Source organism: Falco cherrug, chromosome 7 (assembly GCF_023634085.1).
Source record: "Falco cherrug isolate bFalChe1 chromosome 7, bFalChe1.pri, whole genome shotgun sequence".
In the NCBI taxonomy this organism is placed as follows: Eukaryota; Metazoa; Chordata; class Aves; order Falconiformes; family Falconidae; genus Falco; species Falco cherrug.
This window is the reverse complement of record NC_073703.1, coordinates 10,332,612-10,358,952: the sequence shown is the minus strand read 5'-3', so window position 1 is coordinate 10,358,952 and position 26,341 is coordinate 10,332,612. Positions and strand designations below refer to the sequence as shown.

Here is a 26,341-nt window from a genome sequence, read left to right as displayed (position 1 = left end):
CACGTGGGCTGAACTCTTGAATGATCTACCTGGTCTCAGCGCCCATCCTTGCAGGCTTTTCACGTGACATCAGTATTTCACAGAGACCTGCTGTGTCTTTTGCAGCATTTTATGTAACTCTTGATAGACAGAATTAGTGTCTAGGAGCCGTGATGGCTACTCTGCTGGGGAGCGGGCTTGTGAAAGGAAGTACGGGCAGTACGGTGCCCTTTTACCTAACAGTTACAAGGGCACTGGGAGCCTCCCATACACAAACTGCAAGTACTTGGGTTACACCTTATATGCAGGAAGCCTCGGAAAGGTGGTGTATAGAGGCGAGTAGGAGAATGATTCTAGCCATGGGCAGAGGTTTGTTTTGAATAAATGCCGGTAACATCTCTGCTGCGCTAACGCTGATTTTGTAGTCGGCCTGTGTATTTAAGGTCACAGCCAATGTCAAAGCAAAAATTTAGGCTGTGCTGTCTGCACTGCAGCCACCTGGCTGTAATGCAGTTGTGTTCCTGGTGTTCTCTGGCTAAAAAGCTGCATGTTGACAGTTTATTTCCCAGCCCTGTATTTATTTTGGGATATTATTCCCCCCTCCCCCTCCCCATGACTGTCAGCATTGGGAGGCTACTCTGCTCGTGCTGGTCTCAGCACTTTGTACTTGGATGCTGTTTTCCTCTGAATGCTTAAGGCTGATGTGATTGTTCTTTCACCATACCCTCCCAGCACCCCATACCCCACTTAATAAAGGCAGACCTGGTAGCACTGGGTGGCAGTGCTACAGCCAGAAGGAGCAAGCTGGGAAATGCAGTGCAGTCCAGCCAGAGGAAGAAGGAGAGCTGCCAGCTTTTATCAGGAGGGTTGGAGTTTTCTTTGTGTTCAGTGTCCTCCTCCTCCCTTTGTTTCAGTCTCTACACCAAAGCAAAGCAAGAAACAGTTAGGGGATGGTGAGACTCTTTCTGTATTGTGAATGGTTTAACTTTTTCAAAAAGGAAGAGAACAACTGAAATCCCACTGAAATAAGAGCAGAATGAGAACTGGGACTTCTGGGTTTAGTTCCCAGGTTTGTCACCAATTTACTGTCTCTGTCACTGTGAATTGCATTTAGAAATGGTGCAGTTTCTTATCTGAAATCCAGCTGTCCAAAAATCTGACCCTTGTAAGGTGTGGCATCTGAGTGTTTCTAAATGCCATGCTGCTTTCTAGTGACTTGTGTGTGTATATATATGTATGTATGGTAAAAGCCTAAAACTTGGCACCCAGGTCAAAATGTGGGAGAGACTTCTAAAGATAGTTAATACCAGTTGGCCTTGGGAAATCGCTTCTGTTGGCTTTCAATCTTCCAGCCTAAATTATTCCATCACAAATTAATTTTGTTGACTGTATTTCTCTCATTAATATTTGGCTCTCTATGCCTCAGTTTAAACAGCTGTAATGAGTAATTATGAGTTTCCTATCTAGGTACAGCTCAGAAATGGGCACTACAGACAGAATTTTGCATGCTCAGAGTTATATACTCATCTTGGAGAGATTCCTCATTCCGCCAAAATTGGTGTTCATGGGACCTCGGCTATAACTGAGTTCCTCTAGGAATGTGCTGGAGGTAGTAGTGTGAAGGAAAGCTCCCACAGCAGGGGCTTTGCATCTCTTAGATTTTTTTTGTTGGTGTTTGCTGTGTGGTGTTGAAGTCTGGAGTCCTACCAGTCTGACTACATCAGCCCTTGCAATCACACCTTGCAATAAAACCAGCCCAGTGTTGTGGGTGATAAATGTAGCTCTGTCATATGAATGTCTTGTGGGACTGCCTGGGTCAATGGGATGCTGTCCATATCCCTCCACCTTGGTGTGCCTTGCTTTGAAAATACCAACATAGTGTTTTCTAGCAATGTCTCTCCCCATCTGCTCAGCTCTGTCGCCCTGGATGGTTGGGAACAGTGATGTTGCTGTTAGATGTGTGCTCAAGCACTGCTCATGGAGCAGCACAGACGAGGTTGCAGGAGCAGGGACAGGCTGTGCTGTGCCCTCACACAAGAGGACATTGTTTCCACTGGTGAATCAGATCAGTTTCATCCCAGCAGGTACCACCACCCGGTGTTTCAAATGAAGTGGCGATCTCCTCTTCCTCTGTCATGCACATCGTCACTTGGCTTTGCCATGGGGAAGAATTATTGCTATTGCGTTGCCTTCAGTCGTAGCATTTGATTTTTAGTTTGTTTTAGGTTTTTTTCTTGCCTTGCTCAGTTCTTGGCTCTTTAGAGGGGAAGGATTACGGTGGTAGTATAAAATGAAAACTGCCTGTATGGGATGAAGGCTGAATTTTCCGAAATCATTAGAACAGTCTAGTTTGGAAATCTGACTTGGACATTTATCAGGGTCAGGTTTGGGAGTTTTTGCTTATGCAAAGCAGAAGTGGGTTGTTTCCATTTTTCTATTTAGTTGCTGACGGGGCTTTCTTTGTCCAACTGTGCCCTGGTGTACCCTAACATAGGCTGACTGCCCCAGAGAAGAGCTGCTGTCAGAATACTTTAAAGTTGGTCAGACTGGCTCCTGCTTCATGAGGTTGATCAGTAAAGATTTTCGGTGCCTCCAGTGGGAGGCTATTTTTATTCTATCCAGGGGCTATCTGGATATGCTTTGAGGTCTCTATCTCTTTTTTTCATAGAGAAACTTTCCTGTGTTAGGACAACCTTAAATATTTTCATCTTCTGCAATCTGAAAAACAAGATAGTCTTTTATCCAAGGTAAAAGTCTTTGGCATTTCTGACATGTCGAAGATATCTTTTGTTATTTTTTTTTTCTTTATAAGAGGGGACACTGCTATAGACATGAGAATGTGCTGAGTTTTCTCCTTCGAGCACAGATGACAGCAAGTGAGCTACCTAATGTTTCATCTTCATACTTTCATCAGTGCTATGAGTGTTGCAGAAAATCCACATTGTGTTTCATTGCACCATGTAATCAGGACTGGATGAGCTCTCAAGAGATGATCCAGTTCATTTTCCTGCCCTATGGCAAGATCAGTCATACGTGTGTCTTTCCTGACAGATGCTGGTCTCTGCTGTTTTAAAGACCTCTGCAGCCTCTCCAGGCAGCATATTTCAGCTGCACAATCCTTACCAGTAAAAGTCTGGTTTCTCCCCACCTTGTATTTAACCTGAGCAATCTCTGCTGCAGTTTAAACCTGTCACTTCTTGTCCTGCCTATTTTGATTACAAAGAACAGGTCATTCCTTTTCACAGCAGTGTTAAATATTTGAAGACTATTCATGTGCTTCTCTCTTCTTAGTGTTAAATAACCACTTTTTGTTAAATCTTCCCTTCTTCATGGTGGACTTAAAACTTCTATGTAAATCTTAACTGGCCTGTCTTCTCAAAAATATTCTGTAAGTGTCATTAAGCAATCCACAGAGGGTTTAAACCCTTTGATCAGTGTTTTATTTATATACTTTAATAGAGACCTACTATGCCAGCCAAATTGCCTGTTTGTGCATCACTGTCTCTGACTGCCTTGATGGCCTTGTGCTGGTGTATGAGCCAAGAATCTGCAAGGTTTTTTGCTGCTTGCTAACTGCAGTTGATTCCTAGGGAAGGACTGGGTGCATGGAGTGAAGCTTGGTGTGGTTTGTGCCTTGGTTCTGTGGGGTGGTGTTTGCAGAGTGAAGGCTGGGCTCCCCTTCAGATAGAAGGGGAGCCCAAAGAGGGGATAACCAGTCATGGAGTCATGGGTGTCTGCAAGCATCCAAAACGTACATCAATGTACGCAGGAATTTGGAAGTGAGCATGTGCTCAGACAGGTGGTAGGTTGTGAAATGTCACTTGGTATTAGGACCTTCTGATATGGCTGCATTTCAACGGTCAGATTATGTTTGGACGTCAACTACTACTATACTGTGATTTGGATGTCCTTGATGTGTATGTTTTTGGCTCCAAGGGAAAGTCAAGGAAACTTATGCTTTAGCAGGACATATGGAGAGGGTGGAAGGCAGGTCATACTCCTTTTGGTAATTTTCTGTGGGTTTCTCTGTTGTAGGTGAGTGTTTTAACCACCTTGGAGCGACGATTCAACCTTCAGAGTGCTGACGTGGGCGTCATTGCTAGCAGCTTCGAGATTGGCAACCTGGCCCTCATCCTCTTCGTGAGCTACTTCGGAGCCCGAGGACACCGGCCACGCTTGATAGGATGTGGAGGGATAGTCATGGCCTTGGGTGCCCTCCTTTCCGCGTTGCCTGAATTTCTAACCCACCAGTATGAATATGAATCAGGAGAAATACGCTGGGGGGCTGAAGGGAGGGATGTGTGTGCTGCCAATGGGTCCACCAGCGATGAGGGACCGGACCCAGACCTTATCTGCAGGAATAGGACTGCTACCAACATGATGTACTTGCTGCTCATTGGAGCACAGGTCCTCCTGGGCATTGGTGCTACCCCTGTCCAGCCCCTGGGAGTTTCCTACATTGATGACCACGTGAGGCGGAAAGATTCCTCCCTGTACATAGGTAAGGCTCCGTGAACAACTCCTCACCGAAGGCTTTCCTTGTGGGCTGGCATCTCACTCTTGTTTTCTGTTTGGTACCGGTGGAGGGATGCCTTGAGGCCTCTTCTCTGTGTGCTGCTATGCTTGTGAAGGTAACTTGGCATGGATCTCTACACCAAGCAGTTGTAAGCAGCAGGGAAGCACAGTGATATTTGCTTTCATTGTAGCAATGGTAAAGGTTGACAGCCATGGCGATTATTACTGGATGACGAGGAAGATGCTTGCTACTCCTATTGTTTTTCCCCAGATTGCTTTAAATTGGTGGCTTATGGTTGAGTTTTAGCTGAAGAATTTCCAAGTGGCATATGGGACGATGATTTATTCCTCCCCCCCTACCTCCCCCAGGATACCCTAGTTCTCTCCCTGTTCTGAAACATTTGTCTGTGTCTGAGTGATCATTGCAGTATAAGGAGACTGAGAGGAGACTCATGTCTTGTCACTACCACCATCATTTTAGCGAGTAGGTGCTGTGACCCAGCATGCTATAGCAGGACCCTAGATAATGTGATCCCTGTAACGGAATGGGATGCGGAAGCTAGTGAGGTCTATTTTGAGATATGGTGAGCCTGAAGTAGAACTCATGATTCTCGTGATCATGTTGCAGAATTCTTCCAGATGGTTAAGATAGGAGATTTGGCTTCAGTTACCTAATGAAACATCTCTGTTATTGGGGTAAAGTGCTCATGGGTTTCGGCAGAAGTACCCTCTCCAGCAGGTTTATAGAGGATGCTGTGGATGAAGCTGTTCTCTGAAAGAACTTACCGGCTTGGCTCATTCTTTTTTCTACAGGACTTGTCACTAGACAAATGGCTCCAGTGCAATAAATCAGTGAAGTGCATGCCACCATTAGTGTGATCCTTGTGCACTTGTTAGTGTGGTTTCTAGTAATCAAAACTCTGCACTTGTCCCATTGTTCCTGTCTTGATGTAACTTTCAATTGAATGGATGATCCCATTACTGGTTTTTGGGGTTTTTTTGCAAAGAGATTTTTGTCAAGTTCCCAAGCATAACTGAATGCAGTTGGGGTATGACCATAGACAGCAAAGCTAAACAGTCCTGCTAACTTCGAGTGGCATTCAGTGTCTTGGGACAGTGCAGAGGCTTGGTCAAAAGACTGTATAGCACACTGTGGCATTCTTGGATGTATTGCTACTCTACTTAAAGAGATTCTTCTGCATGTTCGAAGTGTGTCCATGTTTTCTTGTAACGGGCTATAAAATCATAGTATTTCAGCATTTGGCTTTGCCTTTGGATCGTTATTCACCTTCACTTGGTTCTCTAAGTGCTTGTGAGGGATCCACTGGATAAAGCAGGATGATACATAAAATACAAGATACTGTACAACCCGAAGATGAATGATGAGACTAAATTCATTGGAGCAACTTTGCCAACACCATAAATGATGAGCTGGAATTAAGATTGATTCTAAGATTATCTATTATAAATAACTATATAGAGGCCCAGCAACTTCTTTCAGTCTGTTCCACGGGCATTTTTAAAGCAATGCTTCATATCTGAGAAGAGGATTGAGGAGGGTGCATGAGAGGAGGATTAGAAGAGAGAATCTTTTTGTTCCTGAGATACATTCATCTTGTATGCTAAAATAACTACTTTAAAGTTGGCAGTTCAACTGTAGCTGGGAAAATACTGCCAGAAAATGATTTCTGCTTACTATATGCTGCTTCGTTATTTTTCCTTCAGACATATGCTCCTAACCATGTTCCTTTCTCCATGTAGAGTTTTAAAAAAAACCAAGCATTTTGGAGTCATTTGCTTTACTGGCTTTAGCTATGGCAATCATACTCTGAATTTCTATGTATGAATTATGGGTTGCAGAAGAGTGAGTGTATATGCACACTCAACAAATCAGCCATACTGGCAATGAAGTTTAGTATCTACCCTGTCCCAGCCTATCCATCACAAGTAGGTTTTCAGATATGGGATGATTAATTCGTACATCAACCTGCAATCAATTTGGCGCGCAAAAATAAAAGCTAACAAGAAAAAACTACAGGAAAAAAAAATGTTCTGTGAAGGAATATAAATGGATAAGCACCTGGTAGAAACATGCATGTCTTCAGGTTTGTGAATACTTCAGAGGAGGTCAAATTCCTATGTTTACAACATTGAGAATTATTTGCTTAGATTTGCCTTTAACTGATGATTTTTGTTGCTGTAGTCAATGCAATTTTCAGTGGCCTTAGCAGAAGGCTGGCTGAACAGTTTACCCACTTCATTCTTCTCTGTTTTGCAGAGGAAATAACTGCAGAGTGTATACTGTCACCATGCTATATTTATATCAGTTTGCTTTCTCATAATAGCACGCTCACTCAGTAGGGGCTACACTGTGTGACCGGATAAAACGTTTTTGGGTAAGTTCCCTCAGTTTAAATTAGGAGCAAATCTGGCATAGGTTGTTCTCTCAGGATAGAAACTAATTAATAACAGCAGTAATAGCCTGGCTGAACTTTCTGTCATGGCTGGCTGCGGCTGAGAAATGATCACATTGACCAGTTCGTGCTGTCTTTAGTACATTGCTAATGTTGAGTACATATCTGCTACGTTTGGGCTGTATTGTATTGGAGGGGAAGAAGCTGTCTCTCACCTGACAGCTAAGTGCTAGTAATTGTTCACCTGCTGCAATAAAAGCCCTCTTGTGTCCCAAGGCAGTGAATTAGATAGAAATAACTCTGTGAACAGAGAGGGGTTTTTTCCGTTCCTTCTGAATTGTACAAGTTAAGTGGAGTAAATTGTTACAATATCTAATACAGGTTCTTTGCAGTGAAGTGACAATGCAGGAAGATTCCTCTAGTTTTAAAAAACAAACCAACAAACCAAAACCCCAAGAACCCTCCCTGAAACCACCTTCTTTTTGTATTAGAACTAATACGTGTGTGCAGAAGAATGCAGATGTGATACCATATGGAATTTAAAGTAAAACTTTGGCTTTAACCACTAGTGCAAATAATAGCATCTGTGGAATATATTTCTGGCCATGAAGTCCATGAAATCTGGCTCGCTGTGGTTTCTCTGCAGTGACAGGCACACAGGAGATCACGGGCAGTACACTTCTTGTGCGTCCCTTGAAGGCAGAGGTCGCTCAGGTTTGTGCACAACCAAGGAGGTGGGGATTCATAGAGTTTCATAATTAGAGAGACAGGGGTGAGATATTACAGGAAGATATCTCTGTGGCATGGGCTGCTGACATGTAGTTTCATGTTTCTTGAGCTAACAGTAGATTTTTTTTTTTTATTATTTTTTTTTTATGCCCGCAGTGTGTTGCTACCAAACTCAAACAGATTCTGTTGCTGTAGTAACCAGCCTTAGGAAAAAGGGCTGTGTTGTGGTAAGCGAGGGTAAATCAAATAAAAAAGATGAATGCGTGGAAGTATACACCAAAGGATGTTCAAAAGAAAATGCATTTATGCCATAACAGAGTTAGAAAGATAGCGGGACCATACCTGCTCCTGCTAATGATGGGAAATATATTCTCCTCCCATTCAGCATCTAAGCACCTGCTCGACACAGCGGTCGTAACATTGCAATAGCAGCCAAAAGGTGAAAAAATAAAGGAATTCCCTTAGCTCTTTGAAGTTGGGAAAAATCTTCTGTTTTGGTGCTGCTTTGCTTGCTTCTCTCTGTTCGGGTCTGCTCTTGTATTTAAGATCTGAACTCTCATCTAGAGGTTTCCAAACAAGCAGGTTAATTTTACCTGTGTATTTATTGGCATTTGGCATAAGTAACTCCTTTGAGTGGAGGAATTCCTCACTCCTGCAGACTGTGCAGGGCTCATTATTGCTGCAGCTTCGCTAATGTCAAAGGATTCCCTCAATTTTAAGGGAGGAAAAGTATGTTGAAGACTGCTTACTACACAGTTCCTTTCTCTACCTGCTAATGACTCACTTGACATTTCCCTCTTTAGTTCGTTTTCTGCTAGGTCTTGCTGAGTTCTGTTGAAATCAATGAAGACTTTGTAATTAGGAGGGGGATCAGAGGCGTCATGGAGCTGATACAGGGTGGGAGGAAAACTGATCTGACAGTAGCTGTATGGATTTACTGCCTCTCAGATGAGCAAGAGCTTGCAAGTGTTTTCTGGTCACTGGAGTACCCACGTTGCTCTCAGCAGTGGTTTGCGTGTTTAGTTAGAGCCAGTGCAGTGATGTGGTAGATTAATGTTATTAGCAGTCACCGTACGTGCCTTCTGGGCTTCCTGCAGCATTTAACATTTGCTGATAAAAGTTGTTGCAGCTTGTCTAGGGCATGGTTACCTATAGAGCAGAATGAATAGCCTCTGGGAGCCAGTATTTGATCTGGGACAATTAAGGACTGCATTATATAGAGGAAGTTGCTATTATTCTGTCTCCTATTGATGGAGGAAATTGATATTGATGTTGGAGGGAGCACTGCCAGATTGTGGGGCTTATTCCGAAGAATGCTGTGTTGGTCTTTAATGTGTTGGCAATTCTCTTTAAGTTTGCTGAAGCTGTCTCAGTGTTTAACTTCATAGACACACACACAGGTTCAGGGCCCACCATTTCAGACTCCTTGCTGACTTGCAGAAACTGCTGTAACAAGGGGCAAGTCTTGAGTCAAGGAGTAGGTGATGAGGAGTGATGAGCGCTCCTGAGTTATTCATGGTGCAAAGGTGTGCCTGAACATAGTGTGCTCAGGGGCATAGAGCTGTTCTTGGCCAGCTTTGTGGCAGGGCAGAGGAACGGAAAAATAGAAAACCCAGCACTGCTGGATGTGTCTGTTTAGCTGCTTTCTTCTGTCTCATCTCCCAGGCTTCTGTCTGTCTTTTTCTGTGTGTATTTTGGTTTATCATACGGTTGTTCCAGCTGTTACCCTTGGTGTGGGAGGAGAACTCAACAGGATGTTGTTCTCTTCCTACATCTGCCCAGATGGGACTAACACAGTAAGGGGGACAGGACCGAGCGTTGTTACTGCTGACTTTGACCTTTGCAGTAGTGTGGGGTTATTCTGTGTCATATGTGTGGAAGCACTTTTTCTTTTGTGATGACAGTCATAGAGAAACACTCGCTCTTGCTTCTGGTGCTTTCGTGCTTGCTTTAAGCACCAACTCAAGATTTGCTGCAGAGGAAGACAAACATGCCCTAGTTGGATTCTTGCTGTCTCCAGGGATAAATTTGTCCATTTGAAAAATCACTTATGGTAGCTTACATCAGTCAAAATGACAGCAGCCATTGTGTTTTGGAGAAGCAGAAACATTTTCTTGACTGACAAGAATGAAATCTGAGAGTTAGTATTTATGGTGGTGAGTTAATAGTAAGTTATCAGCATAAGATGCTGAAATCATTGGGCTTTGTATTACCACATACAAAACGTTGACTCAAAGAAACAGAACTTGGATTTCTATTAGGAAGCTCATGTTGGTAAGCTAAGCAATTGCTGTGAATTTTGAAGTCATTCGTCTACTGTGTATCTGATATTGATTAACTCTAATATAAGTAATGAGTACTTAAAGAAAAAATTAAAAAAGGAAACGAGGTTTTGGATTTAATAAACAAGCAAAAATGTCTTCAATGCCATTAAAGGAAAAGCCATAGAAATCAGTTGAAAACCTTAACCATCCACAGGATGTACCCCTACTGTCTAACCAGTGTTCTTGTATGTAAATTACTGTATTTGAAGGACTGTAGAATGAGCGGTCAGTGACAGCACATTTCATGATAGCAAATGTCTCCCTGTTTTTCAAAGCTTTTAGAACTCTTTTTCCTGGGAGGCTGTCCTGGTTTCAGCTAGGAGAATAGAGTACATTTTCTTCTTAGTAGCTGGTGCAGGCCTGTGTTTTGGATTTGATGTGAGAACAGTGTTGATAACATGCTGATGCTTTTAGTTGTTGCTGGGTAATGTTTATACTAAGTCAAGGACTTTTCAGTTTCTCAGGCCCTGCAAGTGAGCAGGGTGGAGGGGCACAAGGACCTGGAAAGAGACACAGCTGACCTGAACTAGCCAAAGGGATTTTCCATACCATGGGATGTCACGCTTGATATATAAACTGGGAGGTTTGGGAGGGGCCAGCCGATTGCTGCTCAGGGACTGGTTGGGTGTCAGTCAGCGGGTGGTGAGCAAGTTGTATTGTGCATCACTTATTTTCTTTTCTCCCTTCCGTTTGGATTTCATTCCTCTCCCCCTCTCCCTCCTTTTCATTATAACTGTTATTATTATTATGGGGGGGGGGTTTATTTAAATAATTAAATTGTTCTTATCTCAGACCTTAAGTTTTACATTCCTTCCTGATTGTCCTCCCCATCCCTCTTGGGCTGGGGGTAGAGAGTGAGCAAGTGAGTGGCTGCATGGTACTTAATTACTGTCTGGGATTGAACCACAACAGGGGCACACCATGTAATTCTGAAAAACACGAGTAATTTAGAGCTGAAAGAGCAAATTTTGCAGATGTTTGGCTGTCAGGCTGGAAATCTGTTCTCTGTACATAGCTTGGTATCTACAGCGTGGTAGATTCTGTGTAAAGTTAGTGAGGGCCTTGGGTACCCACAAAAATATGTTGAGATGGGCATTGTTTCTGTCCCCAATTCTGTAGAATTTTTTTTTTATTCAGTGATATTATTTTTTTATTCCATCCCCCTACTCCAAGAAATTCACTTAGGTTTCCAGTAGCTGCTTGCTAGTTTTGTCTCCAACTGCTGAAAAGTCTTGCACAGATGAGTGCATTTTGCTCTATCATACCCTTTCCAATGTTCTCTTAATTTCTCTAAGTGTATGGTTGAACCTACAATTCTAAACCATAGCAAGTGGAATAATTGTTTCTAGCATACAGGTCATATCATGGGCCTCTTGAGGCCCTCTGTTGACGCATGTTGATTGAAAGGTCTTTAGGGCACTTGGGAGGTCTGTACAGTTCTGCCCATCCTGGCTGCTTATCTTTTCACTCTTTACAGCCTTTCCCACTTGGCCGTACTCCTTCCTTGTGTGCTTACTTGTGGTGTGCGAGCAACATAGGTACTTTATTCACATTAGCCCTTCTTGCTGGAACATGCTTCTCTGAGCTCACCCACTTAAGGCACTGCTAGCCTTGTGCCTTCCTTAACCCTTTTCCTTTTAAAGCCTGCTTCTACTAGGTCTTTTACAGTGGATCTTAGTTGGCTTCATATCCGTCGTATTTTGTCCGTGTGCCCGCTCAATACGCACAAGCTGCTTGATGAGTTTGTCCCCCTCTGTGTGGGTACATGCACTTGTGAAGTGTGAGCACTTGCTTTTCCAGACAGTTGCTTTTCTACTTGCTGGTATATGCAGTTCAATATGTATGTAATATTTTTAGCCTAAAAACTTGACAGAATTTTGTAATCATTTTGTTCGGTAAATGCATCCTCCTACAGGTGATTTTAAGGAGCCTTTCCTTTCTGCCACAGTCTCCAAGGGGTTCAGAAAGATACAGTATTAACACTAAACTAAGAGTAGGGCTGTTGCCAGTGTGGGTGCTGTGATACCTGTTCATTATTGGAAGGTGTCTTTGCATCAGATTCACTGGGTTGTCTTCCCCATGGGCTAACCGTGATCAGATTAAATCGCATGGCTTCATGCAGATATACTGGTATTAACTGCGTTGGCCTAACCCACTGATCCATTGATAACCTGCAGCCTTTTATAATTATTCCCCTTTGGGGAGAGATCTGTGTTCTCATTTGCTGTGTGTCAGCAGGACTGGCTTGGTTATACATGTTTCCTTTTACAGTGCTACTCATAATATCCTGGAAAATTAAATGGAAACATAAACAAGTGTGTAGGGTGTATAGAGCAGTAACAATAATCAGTTAATGGGAATAACCTTCCCCACTGCAGGCAAGAAGGCTGAGTTGTGAAAGGCGGTAGCTGAATTGATGTATTTATTCAATTAAATGTATATATGCACAAAGTCGTAACCGCTGTGGGCTCCATTACTATACAGCAATTGTTCCAGTTACCTTAACCTTCTGCTAATAGCTTTTTTGTTATGAACTAAGTAAATAAAGCTTGGGTCCAACACAAATGACTTTGTGTGAGAGCATATTGAGGGTGGGAGCTGTTTCCATGTTACTCTGTGTACTCTGCAGCTGATTTTTGTCTTAATTGGGACTTGCTGACTCAGGGGTATTGTAAAAATCACTTCATTTTTTGAGCGTGTTGTTTTCTTTCTGTAGTGTATTTAAAACAGTTGTCAACCAGGAGAGCCTAGCGAGGTACAGGACTCGTGGGGCACCTTCTTTAAAGCAGTGCCCGTGTCATTCAAATGGCAGATATGTAGAGGACAGTACATATTAGTCATAAGGTTCATAAAATTAATTAAATAGATTGGAAAGTGCTGAGTTGCTCATGTCAAGAGCTGAAGGCTGTATTGTACCGCCTTGATGGCGCAGGTGGGAGTGAGCTGGCATGTGCTGTCAGTCTTGCCAGTTCTGGGAATTCAACTGAGACTCCCCAGCTCATTGCACATAAGGAGCCTCCAGACGGACCAGAAGGTCCCAGTTCACAAGCTGGCACTGGGGAAAGTTGGAGCTGTGTTTAGCATGTGCCTTCTCATGGTGGGACAAGGCACAAGATGTGCTCCTTCGCCAGCATGAATCAGGGCACTAGCCTCAAAGTAGTGGTGAAAGCCTTGCTGCCTGATACTGAGGCTTATGTTGTCCTCTTCTCCTACCGAAACAAAGGATTTGGTATGGAGGATATTTTGGGACTTGTCAGAAATTATTATCCCACTCATACTCAGCCAAGTGAGCAAGAGATGGCTTTCATGAATTACGCTGTACCACTGCAACCTTGCAGCAAAGGGCAGTGACCTGAGGTAGTGTTGAAAGGTAAGTGCTGCCTTAAAGTTGCAAATAGTTACTGGTTTATTGTATATCCTGACACACACATCCTGCCATTTGCCGGCAGGGCTTCAGACCCCTGCCCCTGCCGCTTTTGGTGATGTCTGCCGTGTTGTGAGCTGCAAGGAAAGCTGGCCAGCTGGCTCCATGCCTCCCCAGTTATCTGTGGGACCAGGTGTTTATATGACTGTAAAAGAGAACACAAAACTGTCACAAAAACTCCTGCTTTCACAACTGCTTCTCCTGTGGCCGGGTGAGGTGCTCAACTGATTTTTTTTTTTTTTTTTTTTTTTTTTTTTGCGTAGTGCCACGGCACAAACATACGGGCCTGTTGATACTTGGGGCCTGGCAGTGCTCAGCTGCCAAAGCTGCTGTTAAGTTGCATTTTTATCGTGACTGCTTTGCTGTGTGCTGGTGGCTCGGTGCAGGTCACTCCCTGGCGGAGCAGCCAGAAGAGCAGAGCTGCTTCAGGGCTGTGGGGAACAGGGTGGGAAGAGCTTTTTCCACAGGCTGTGAGGGACATCGAGGAGCGATGGTGGATCAGGCCCTGGGCAAGGCTTCCCTCAAGGCTGCGTGCATAACTGGTATGAGACACCCAACAGGTGCTTGACCGATGTGACAGGTCCAATATATGAACCTGAGTAATTAAAAATTTAATAGTGTTAACCGCAGAGGAGTAGCTGTGACATGAATCAAAGGTGTAAGACGGCCCAGCAATACCCGTTTTGTGAGGCCCCGCGGCAGAGCTGCTGCGGAGGCACTGTTGCGGTCTCAATAACTACAAATGTCTGACTGCCCCAGTGGACCAGCCTGGAGGAAAAAGTGTGGCCACAAGTGGTGGGTACCTTGCAAAACAAACATAAAATTCCTTGATGTGCTGCTTGGTCACCTTATAAGCCATTAGACGAGGCAGTGGAGTGGGAGCCCTTCCCTGGTATGGTGCGTGGCCTCAGGGGGCAGGCAGCGTGCACAGGGGCTCTGTGACAAACTGAGTCACCTCATCTGGCAGACTTGTCACTGGGTGCTGGGGGTTTAACATTTAACCCACTGCAGATCTGCCTACGTATTTTCGAGCCCTGTCAGCTTTGCTGGCAGGAAAGCCGGGTGCCAAGGTGTTTCCCCATGGACTAACCTGTCGCTTCCCAGCTGTCAGTCAGCTGTGTCTTCCAAACCTACAAGGAAAACACCGAGTGAAGGACCTAAACTGAGTTGGAGAGAGGTGAAATTTGCCATAAGGTGCATCTCAGAAGCTCGGTCTTAAGAAAGTACAGGGCAAAAGTGATGTTCCCCTTTCACGTATAGGATTTGGTTCACCCTGGGAGTAAACTCAAGGCTTTCTGACCTCTGTTTCATGGGAGGCAGTTTGCAGGGCTGGGGGCTCAGGGAAGGGATGAAGTGTCTGCACTGTGGGTAGGTCCCCTCTGGCCATTGCTGGTGGCTCTGGCAGCCAAAGCACCCAGAGCAGGGCCGAGGAGGGAACAGGCTGTGTGAGCACCGTGGCCCTTGGCTGTCGCCTTGGCTTTGGACAAATCCTGCTGTCTTTGCCTTCTCAGAGTTTGGAGTTTGGTCCCTAAATTGCTTCTTTGAACTTTGCTCTTTTGAAAGCGCTCTGAGAGTCCTTTTTCAAATTCCCTTTTGCCAAGGTACAGCTATTTCATTAACTGTGCTGCTACTAAGGTATTTGGCTTTTCCTTGGAAGGAGGCCTGCTCTTGGTAAGCCCCCTTTTGATTTCAATAATAGGGATTTTTGTCTGGAGGAGGCTGTCCAAATTTGGCCCTTCATTGACCAATTAAAATGTGAGGATTTAAATAGTTTCTTGGATGGATGTTAACAAAATGTCACATTGCTCTTTGACTTAATACCTCAGAGTACTTCACTGTGGCTAAACAAGACTGCCTCTGTTACAAGGTGCAGGATCTGGCCAGAGGCAGCAGATCAAAGTAATCGCAGAAATTCAAGAGTTCAAACAGGTAGAACAGCAAGATGCAGTGTGCACCAATTCTTTCCTCACTGTCTGCCTCTGTTTACCTTGCTTTTTCCCTGTGGTTTTCTGTATGTTCCTATCCTCAGTGTTGGACAAACCATTCCTGCTGTAACTGTTTGTACAAGACAGTGATACTGCTTATTAGAGTTGGAAAGCAATAATATTGGGGGGAAAAAAGAAGACAACTGGGACAACTTTGCTGTATTAGTCATTGCTGCAGAGACCAATTACCCTTGCGATGAAAGACCACCTGTATCTTGTTAGTCATCAGCTAACAACATATGGATGCCCTAATTCAATCAGACCGATCATCAAAAGAATAATACTTGTTAGAGAAAGCTTTCCCTCTGCAGAGTTATAAACTGCATGCTGGGGGGACTGAAAAGGGGGGTGGCATACAAGAAGTGAGCTACAAACTATGCTGGCCATGCTGCCAAAGTGTCTTCAGCATTGATTAATGCTTTGCTGTCCTCAGCTGTTGGTTGCCTCAGCTTTCTGTTCATCTCGGGCATGTCTTTGTTGTAGAGGGGTGTGTGTATTCAATATTTCCCCTCCACGCTTTACATAAAAACTCGCATTCCAGCAACACAAGTGTAAGGATGTTTTACTGTGCTTTCAATTTATGTCAATGTATATCTTTTATGTCCTCTGTAAAAGCATGCTGTTCTGGTACTGGTGGTGGGCAAGCACACTGTATTGTAGACTATGCAAGAAGTAGCATTGCAGGAAACTATTTGCAGTAGTTCTGGGTAAGCTGTGAAGAGCTTCTCACAGGTGCCAGAGGGTAAGAGGTTTATAGGGAGAGATAACACCTATTATTTGATCAGCTGAGGCAGCTGGAAAACACACATACATAATGTTCATGCTTGGTGGATCTTGTTCTGACCAGTGTGACTACTTACACTTAAGGATTTACTTCTTGTTTCCCAGCTGTCACCTGGTCCGGTAAAATATACTTCCTGTCTCTCCAAACTTTGCTTCGCTGCCCACATTGTTGAGAATTATGTATCAAACGGAAATCTGGTCTCTTCTGTAATTGGATCCCACGGCCCATTATTAGGTGCTTAGCTTCCTTGGAGGTGCTTGGTTTGTAAGTAGTAGCAGCAATCAAGTTAAGCATGGGTTAAACAAATACTCTTACTACAGCAATGCCTTTGGGGTTATAAAACAAGTTAGCAGAAGGGTGAGAATAGACCCCAGGAATTCTGACTCCAGTGCCCATCCGTTGCTCAGTGACCTAAAACATTTTACTGCATTCCTGCAAAGCAGCATATCTTCCCTGGGTGCAGACCTTCCTTCATTTTCAGTTTCAGAGGGCTTCATGGTCCTGGCTTTTTGTCTGCTAGCACTAGTTTGCTCCACCTCTGCAAACTATGTTTAATTTGTCTCCAGGAGTTGGATGATTAAACTGAGACTACCATTGTCTATGCATAGTGGTCAGTGAGGCACAAGAAGCAGGCTGAGGGCAGTCGGGCTCCATGCTGCTCCATAACCCGCTTCCAGGAGCCACCTGCATGGGGGATGCGTGCCCTGGGCTTGTCCAGTTGCTCTTGAAGTTCACTTACACTTACAGCCTGTGCAACAGAAATAGCAGTGAATTCCACAGTTCCCTATGGCTTTTCTCATCTCCTAGTTAGGTGCATTTTTCTTCCCAAGTCTGTTACTTTTTTGCCTGGATGCTTGAGATTTTGGCTTCAAGGCTATGAAGGTAGTGAAGTGGGCATGAAACAGTCTCCTGGAGTGGAGATATTTTCGAATTTGCATCTGCCTGTCAAAAGGTCTTGTTGCTGCCAGAGATGGCAGTTGTCCCATCACCGTGGCCTCACCACATCCCACTACTGATAAGAGTGCTCCCGCAATTCTTTGGACTGGTGAGGAGGTGCACTGGGGTTGGGGGAGTAAGGCACAGGCAGGTGTCCCTGGCAAAAATTAGAGCAGATGCCATTAGGTGAAAAAATGTAGCTTTAAATGGATTTTGCCCATGCATAAAAGACCTATTGAAGTGAAAATCTCAGGTAAACGAGAGAAGTGAAAATGAAGCTGTGCTGCTTTCCAGTGTTACTGTATAAAACGCACCTGCCTGTAGCTCCTTGAGTTGGTCTCACATTCTGTACCCCCCAAAACCATAGTAACGTGGAGATTAGAGCAGCTCAAGTGAAGCTTTCTTAATAAATTAGCCTCGCTGTCCTGTGGTATTCCAAGACTAAGTAAACAGATGAGACTTATTCTGTGCCTTAAAATCAGCGAATTTGGGCTTTATTAGCCCTGGAGGGGCAGTAAATTCTAGAGCTGAGCCGGAGGAGCAGAGTGAGGAGGACAAAATCAAAGAAGTGTAGCATGGGATAAGGATATGCTTGAGACAGTCCTTGCTGCTTACTGCAGTCCAGGAAGGCAATTTGAAATTGAATGTACAGTGCATTAGGGAGCTATTGGAGGTGACTTAGGATAGAGTAAGGATTTGGGAAATCCGCAGGAGCAAAGGCTGCATGCAGCAAAAGCAAGAATAAGGATGCTGACAGAAGTGAGGTGGAGTGTGGAGGTAAGCAGCAGCATATTAAGGCTGGGGGGCACAGGTATTAAAGCAGCTAGAGTTAAGACAGGAGCTGAGCCAACACAGCAGAAGCATGATATGGGCCATCTCCATTAAGTCTACAGAAACCTGGATCTTCACATCAAAAGGATCTTTAATTTCTGTTAAAATTAAGGGGGTGTTATTTTAATCGATAACCATGGGAATTAGGTGTCTAAATAGAATCTGGGCTAAATGTTGCCTTTCTGGATCGCAGTTGTTGGGTGATTCTCAAGGGCTTTGCTGTGTGCCTCCTCCTAGACCATGGGACGCACGTGGTCTCAGTTTTCTTGCAAAGCAAGCTTGTTTTGTGAATAAACAGTGTGTTTTGATGGTGGGTGTGGGTGGTGTCAGGAGGGGAAGCAAGTGTGCTAGGAGCCTTGTTCCCAAAGAGATCCTAGTGTTTACTGAAGACACTAATTAGTGTGTCCAATCCATTGTTATTTGTCTTCTGCCCTTAGCACACTGATCAAAGGTGCTGCTAACACTTGCATTGATTAAAAAGCTTGTAAGAAAAAAAAGATGCTCTTGAATTTCAGGATTACCACTGACTGCTGTTTTACTTTTGGGCTGGCATTTTTTGGAGGCATTTTTGAGACTGGAGGTGGCAAAGGAAGGAAATGCTTTTGGGTTTTGGTTTTGTTTTTTAATGCCCCATATGGCTGTTCTATTAACTGGAAAACCTCCAACTGTGAATTGGATGATGTTACACAGCTACAGAGCAAAACTCATTCCCAGCCGTGTGGCTCCGAGCATGAGCCATACCTCCCCCATCTAGGGTTAGGGTGAAAAATAAAAGCTGCATTTGCCCTGTTTTGCTGATCCAATGAAAACATTGTTGCTCTTCATGCTGGGGATATTGAGTTTTTCAGACAAAACCCAAACCTTGAACTAATTAGCTGTCAGCAGCTCATCAAAAAGCACCTCTGAGTTCAGATTCTGGGAATCATGGGTACAGCAAACATAAGTTTGGGTTTTTAACAGTTTGCAGTGAGTTTATCCACCACAAAGTTGGTAGCAGGATGGCTATACTTGCACGTTCTTCCCTTCTTGTATGAGTGGGGTTTTCTGCCATAGTATGAAAGAAGACGCTGCAAGCTAGACTTCGGTAGCAGTGATCTGCACTTCGTGTTATCCAGGCACTTCCCAAGCATTGGCTTTTTGATTCCTGCCTGAGGAGCGTTTCTTTGCATTGTGTACCAGACTTCTGTCCCATCTCCCATGCAGAGACAGAGAAATGACTTGCCATGTGTAGCATCTCAATTGGCAAATGAGACTGGGAATTTTGAAATAGCTTTTAGTCATGTTCCTGCTGTCTTCTGTGAGTGTGTATGTTTTAAGTTACTACCTCTGTTTTCTGGCCAGGCAACTTGGTAACAAGCATTCCTTCAGACCTGCCTTTTCACTTGTTACTTTCTGTTGTGCAAAGCAGGGAAAAGTACGGTTGGGACCTCAGCCTTTGTCTTGGTTCTTCTACAATATCCTGGAGACTTTCTTTCAGTGAGAGGGATGTGAGAGAGAATGGGATTTGTTTAAATAGATCCCTTTAGTTTTAACATCTTGCTTCATTGTCAGCTGTGAGTGAAGAAAGGGGATTTGATGTTTAGGAGCAGACCTTTCCTATTTCACCTTCCAGAAGCTGTGTATCTGGTCCTGCTCCTTGGAGCCTTCAGTGCTGGATCCAACTGCTGTATGGTGTGGAGTCCACGTGGGCACTGCCGTAAGTTGAAGTTCAGCACGTGATTGATTGTTTTTCCTGCCAGCTTCTTTCTGGAGCTGTGCTAGGTAGCACAGAAGTGCTGTCTGTTTGCTAAAGGTGATGTTTAGCATTGAATGGTTTGGGAGGAGTTGCTCAGTGGGTAGTCAGAGCTCCCCATGCCTGCTAGCAGTGACTTGGGGCTGTTACTGCCTTTCCTTGGGAGATGCCTCTGGATGGGAGACAGCCTGCCAAAGACAGAGCAAATAAATAAGCTGAGCTGCAGTTACAGCAGGTGGATAGTATATCAGCAGGGTCCTCACAGCAGTGGTGAGGGTCTGCTGGCAGCTGGGCCAGAAGCTGAGGATAACCTTTTACCGTGCTGAAACTGCAGGAGCAGAGTCACAGCCACAGCCTGCTGTGTCACTCCACATGCCACCCTCTGTGCCTCTGGGGACAGTGCGTATGCTTGGCAGGCATTGCTGGAGTGAAGGTGGCTTAGTGTTGCAAGATGGGAAGTGGCACAAAGCAGTCACAGGCCCAATTTTGCAGGGTCTGCACCTTCCATTCTTTTAACCTCTAGCCCTCTGTGGGAAGGTAGTGAAAGAGGAGCAGAAGGTCCAGTACTGACCGTTGAGGCTTACTTAACCTTAACCCAGGTTAAAGGCTTCTTAGGTGCAACCTGCCTATGCAGCACCAAGTGTCTGCAGTTGCTTGAGTGGCCTTTTCCTTTTCGGCTGGTCACAAACGTGATTTGGTAGAGACAGTGGGCTGAAGAAAAGAGAGATTTGAAGGTGACATTTAAATTATTGTCAAACAGTAGACTTTTCTGTGTAGCAGGAGGATGAGCCGCCTCCCGTCCAGAGTTTCCTCTGTCCTGGAGTGGGAGTCCAAATCTAACCTCAGGTGTCAGCACAGAGGGTCAGTGTGGCTGAGTCTTCCTCCCCTCTGAAAGAGACTTTGACCTGTATCAGGCACATAGGAAGCAGCTTAGTGTTATGGTTCTGCACCAAGTTTGTGTTTCTTGTGTCTACTTCTGCATTTTCTTAACGAGACTTTTGGGGTTTAATTACAGTTGCTACCTAAATTCAAGTCCCCAGTGTCCTTGGTTTCACAGTAGTCAAGGGAGAGACTGGCTGCTCTGCAGGAGCTGAGCTGAGGGACTTGGGTCTCATCTCTGGAGATGCTGCTCTCCAGGAACTGTTTCTACATCTAAGGATGCTGTTATCTACCCAACTCTTTGTCTTTGATGTGGAAAGTAGGTGGTTAGAGTATCCCCTTTACACACACACACACACACACACACTTCAAACACAGATTGTGCAGGATTACCACTGGATAACAGCCAAATCCCAGGCAGCAGAGACTGTTTAATCACAGTACTCTGTCTCTACTGGATTAACGTAATTAATGTAAGCCCTTTTGGATGGGCAACCTGTTATTTGTCTGGCGCAGCTCTTCATTTGTGTGTGCGTACACCCATGATGCTCTAAAAATGATGATGAAGTTCTAATCCCACTTGCATACAACTGGTGACCAAGTAAATCTCCATTTACAGACAACTAGTTTACTGCTCCCTTCAGGGGAATTGGTAGACTATTTAAAAGAAAAATTAAAAAACTTAAGAACGCCCAAGGTTAAATCAGAATTATCATTTCCTAAGTTACTTCAAGGGAAATTAAAATGGGATTTTTTTTATTTTTAATGTAATCTCTCTAGGGAGCAAAAAGAGTTATTAATGAACTGAAGGTTCATCAGTGCCTTATGGTCCTGGCTCATTTCAAGGTTAATGTAGAGCTTAATGTGCAATGGAAATACTAGCAATTGTGTCCTTGCACACTCAGCGTGAGCACAGTGGGCAGGAGCTGTGCCTTTATCTTCTGCCCTTTGTGGCACCTGGAATCATAGCAAGGAGGCAATAAAGTTTTTCCTGAACCTGTGATGTCCCATGAGCCCAAAATCCCATGTGCTGAGTTCCTCCCTGCTGTCTATCTGCATTTTTTATGCAGCTGGACATGATCTAACCCTCAACAGGATATGCTGGCTCCCTCTTTTTTCCACTGGTTCAGGGTTTTCTGGCAGCAAATTGGAGAGAGTTTATTTAAGAAAGAAAAAAAACAAACAAAAAAAATAAAGCAGCCCTTCCAAAATATGAATGTAACAAGTCAAATGCTTAACTTGAATATTAATTTCTGAATTGAGAAATGCTTTTAATAGGCTTTTTGTGTAGCAGAAGTATGGACAATATTTTTTCTTTTTTTATGAAAGTCATCTTGTGCTTTCATTTTTCCAGGTTTTAACTGTAACCTTCTATATTCAACAAAATCACATAATAATTTCATAAGGAGTAAAATCAACTTTCATCAGTTCTGGTGGTTTGTTTTCTAGATCTTGGCTGTACCCATCTGTGCAGAAGGCAGAAGCTTTCTGGAGCATTCTATGAAAAACAAATGCTTGTGTCCAAGCTTGAAAATTAGCATGAAAGTGACATTTAATATTTGGCCAGCAGCTAAAAAGCCTGTTATTTTCAGTGAGGTTAAAGGGAACCTCAGTCGGGCAGCTCTGGCCTCCAGGGTCACAGCTTGCCCAGGTCTTTAAAGCAAAGCTGCTGCGTGCAGCCGTCTCACTGGCCGTGGGAACTGGCAGCACTCCTACAGCGAGCTCTGCAGTGGGCAGCGTGTCCCGGGCTGCCCTTCTCCTGTCCTGCTTCCTCCATGTGCCCTTTGGAGAAGCAAGAAACCCTTTCTAGGGGTGCATAGAGTGAAAAGACTTGCTGGAAATGTGAGCTGATCATTTAACAGGCAATACATGGTTATATGTTGCCTCTGATTTGTATTCAGTGCTAGTAAGATGCACTTGTCACCCAGTCTGTGCTCACAAGCTTTATTATGGCTAATGTAGAGGCATTCTCCTATCATTTTTCTCCCCAGAGCCACATGCTGTTAGGACCTTTTGATGTTGTGCAAGTCCCAAATGCCCTGTGAAGGGACCACAGGCTGGGGTGAGCAAAAGCAGCCAGGAGCATCAGTATGCCTGGACCAAAAACTCCATGTGTGTATAGGATAGGGTGTCTATTTTTCAGTTGCAAGAAGCCCAGTATTTAAGGTTCATGTGGAGCATCATTTGCAACAGAATAAATATCTTGGCATGTCACGTTTTACACAGCAGAAATGCTTCTGACTTTCCAGCCCTTGGTATCTGTAACTCGCTTGAAAGAATTGCTGACGTCTGCCCAAATGCCAATATCTTCTCAGCCGTATGAACCTTGATATCATGGCTTAAGCTTTAGTCTTCGAGCTGTGCAGCACAGCTAAAAAAGCAAGCTGTGTTTCCAGCACTGAGGGAGATCCTGACTTTTAACCCACTGGCTTTTTATTTATTTTCCTTCTGTGCTTGTTGTTGAATTACAAAGTCAACTTAATTCCAGGGCTTCTAAATGGCATATGATTTCTACATGATGATGGAAAATCTGCTTTGGGCTGTTTATACCATCTGATACTGGTGACCTAAACAGGGGTAGGTCAGGACAGCAGAAAGCAGGGCACTGGTGTTATCTTTCCTTGCTACCCTTTCTTCACCCACAGTAAAAAGGCAGGTCACAACACTGCTTTATCCCACCCCTTCGTCTTAATTTTTACGTTCCCTTGGCTCAGTCTTCTTTCCTTTGCAACTGCCGAATGCCAAACTCTCTCTTTTTTTCTACCCCAAATGGGTTTACTTTCAGCCTCAGAACCCTTTGGTGGTTTTATCATTGCCATCCTGGATGGGTGCTCCTATCTAAGGGTCTGGCTCTTTCTTTTCTGGCTGTGGGTGACTAACGGGGCATGTCCCATCCCACTGGGACTCACGGCACCGCACCCTGTTCAGTCCAAGTTCAGAAGACCGATTGTTTCAAGGATTAAAGCTGGTTTGGATTGCTTTGGCAGAACCAGGTTGGAGGGTGGTTGCACTGGGTGGTTTTGCTAGGTGGCCTCTGGTAGGGAGAGGTGTGGAGCAGCTGGGAGCAAGAACCCCTTTATAGTGCTCAGCTGCAGTGAGAACAGTGCCCATCAACCCAGGGGTCTGCTGAAATGTCTGTCACCACAGCACCTATGCATTCATTCTGTGCTGCACCCCTTAGTCAAGGCTGTTATGTGAGGGAATTTGGGCCCCTGACTGAGCTCTTCTCCTGTTAGAGCCAAACTTCAGACAGAGTGGAGGTACAGCCTCAGCCCGAGTCATAACTTTTGCTGCTCTGATGGAGTTGATCCTGGGACCAGCTGTACAGCCTGGGTCTGTCATAATAAGCATCAGTCATACCTTCAGAGGTTTATGAAACTCTGCTTGAGGGCTCCCATGGCCCTCTGAATGCTGTAACTGTTGCAATGAGAACTGTTTGGGGGTGTTAGATGGTCAGTCCTCCCCTCACTGCAGGCACACACCCCCGGCATTATCACCAGCAGAGATGCAGCCCTTCGAACTTAGCTGTTAACACTGAGAATATGATGGAAATGGTGACTTGTCCCAGTGAGGGAAGAAGGAGCTGATACCGTTCAGTGCAATTAATTGTAGTTTCCCTAATTTTTCCCTCCTTTAAGGGCATAGTTTGAATCTTGCAGTTTTTGGTGTTTGGTGGTTTTTTTTTTTGTTCTACTGACTAAAGTACCTTTTTACCTAGTTATTCATCTTATGAAGTTCCTAAGGGTCTTTAAGACTTCCTGGAAGTCTTCTGCAAACATGCTCACATGTTGTGAATGTTGCTAATGGAAGGACCCTGGCTGTGATTTAAAAATATTCAGGATCGTGTGCTAGAGCAGGAGTCTGGATTTTGGTGCTAACCAATATGGACCGGGACACCCCAGAGCCCTTTGCATGCCGTGTAGGAGAGAGCAGAAATGGTCTGTGGGTTTGGTCCTGGTGCCTTAGGTGTAATTTCTCTGGAGTCATGCAAGGAATTGCTGCTGCTGTTCCCTCCCATCCCACCCACTTTGTTCAGTGTCAAAAGTATGATCTCAGAAAATGAAATTAATTTCATCTTGGTGCAGCTATTAATGTTACATGCTGTGGGAAGGCTCTTTAAGGAGGCCAGTGACCTTCATCCATGTGGAATAAGTGCTGAATAATGGAGAGCTTTCATGTTTCCACAAAAAGAAAGTGGCTTTTTAAATCAACTGGAGATGTTTCAGATGTGGAAGAGGAAAAAGAACACAACAAACTGCAGTGGGCAGGGTGTGCATGGAAACAGCAGCAGCTTCCACAGTCTGACAGGTGCTGCTGTTTTCAGTGGCCCCTTGTGGGTACATGAAACTGCACTGACCCATCTTGCCTGCTGTTACTGGTGGTATCTGGAGACCTCTGTGAGTAAGTGTGGGCCCCTCCCAGTGTGTTCAGCCTTTCCTCCTCTCCAGCCCAGAGAGCTGCTTGGTTTCTGCATTGCCAGCCCATGCCTCAGGCTTCTCTCTCTTTTTCCTTGAACTGATTCACATTACATGCTTCTCTGGTGGCCTCTGGCAATGTGTGATGTGCTTCAGCCATTCATTTATGGAAAGAAATGAGTCTTGAACAATATACGTATAGCCTGTCTTACCTCCTCCACTCTGTTTTGAGGAAGCATCATGTCCTGAGAGCAAAGTTCTTGTTCCCCAATGGTCTCTCTCCTCAACCTTTCCCACCCCACTTACAGTGCAGAGCTCACTTTTAATGAGGTTGTTCAGAGTGGCCCACCCATAAAAAGTCCCCTTCTTCCTCACCCTGTCTGTATTGTGGGGTTTGCGTGATGAATGGGTGCTTAAAGCCTGAGCCGCTCAGGAAGAGCTTGCCAGATTCATTTCCTGCCTGATGCATCATCAGCTAAATAATCGGAAAGATCCATTTGTGCCTCTCTATCACCCAGTGAGGTATGAGCGGGCAGGGAACTGGTTGAACTGGTAATTCTAAAGTGACTACACAGAGCAACCAAAAGCCACTGAAAAAGAGTGGAAATTACAACTCCCACCTATCCTTTTTGAAACCAGGTTACTGACTGAGACAAGCTTGATTTTGGGATCCTTGGATTCAAAGTTTGTGACAAAGCAGTTGCCTTTTTTTTTTTTTTTAAGCTGTATTTTAGATGGTGGGACTTGCCTTTCCTCTGGGGAAAAATATAAAAGTCAACAAACAAAGTGTAGTTGTTTTGCTTCTATGTGGTCTTTTGTAGTATTTGCGTGCTTCTGGAAGCATGACAAGAGAACAGTTTTGTTAGCGTTTGGTTATGTTGGAAGAGGTCTGAGAGAATCCTTCCTTAAAGAGTTGAGTGAAGGTACAAAACCAGGTTCTTATCACATGAGAAAGAGCTGAGGTTTGGGCCTTGGACAGCAGAAGCTATTAAAATTTTGGCTTCCTGACAAAGTAGCAACAGTTACTATGTCTTCATAGTACTTGAGAAATAAGTATTACACATCTCAATGTTTCAGAGGGCGCTTGTCAGTGTATTGTCATGCCTGGCACAGAGGGTTCTGCTGTTTCCATTATGGAGGGCTGCTGAGCATGGGACTGGGGGGACTGGTACATGTGGAGCGGAGCAGGGATGTCAGAGGTTAGGAGAAGAGTACAGTATCTCAAGTGTGTCCTGAATGGACAGGCATATTTGGCACCAAGAAGGTAAATAGGAGCTGTTCTTTGACCTTGCTCATTTGCAGCAGCGGAAGAGCTGATTTGGGCTCACTTCCCACAAGGTACTGAACTTGTTGCATCTGTTTCCACAATGTGCAAAAAAAGAAAGGCAGTAAAT

At 44.4% G+C, this 26,341-nt stretch overlaps 1 protein-coding gene across 2 annotated transcripts in view; it reads left to right on the top strand.

Annotated features, from left to right (window-relative positions):
- Positions 1–26,341, top strand: part of SLCO3A1 (solute carrier organic anion transporter family member 3A1) — a 152,642-nt gene that overhangs the window by 22,717 nt on the left and 103,584 nt on the right. For both annotated transcript variants that reach the window (XM_055716612.1, XM_055716611.1), the window contains exon 2: positions 4,015–4,480. In XM_055716612.1, coding sequence (XP_055572587.1) covers positions 4,180–4,480 — 301 coding nt within the window. In that variant the 5' untranslated portion in view covers positions 4,015–4,179. The remainder of the gene's footprint in view (positions 1–4,014; positions 4,481–26,341) is intronic.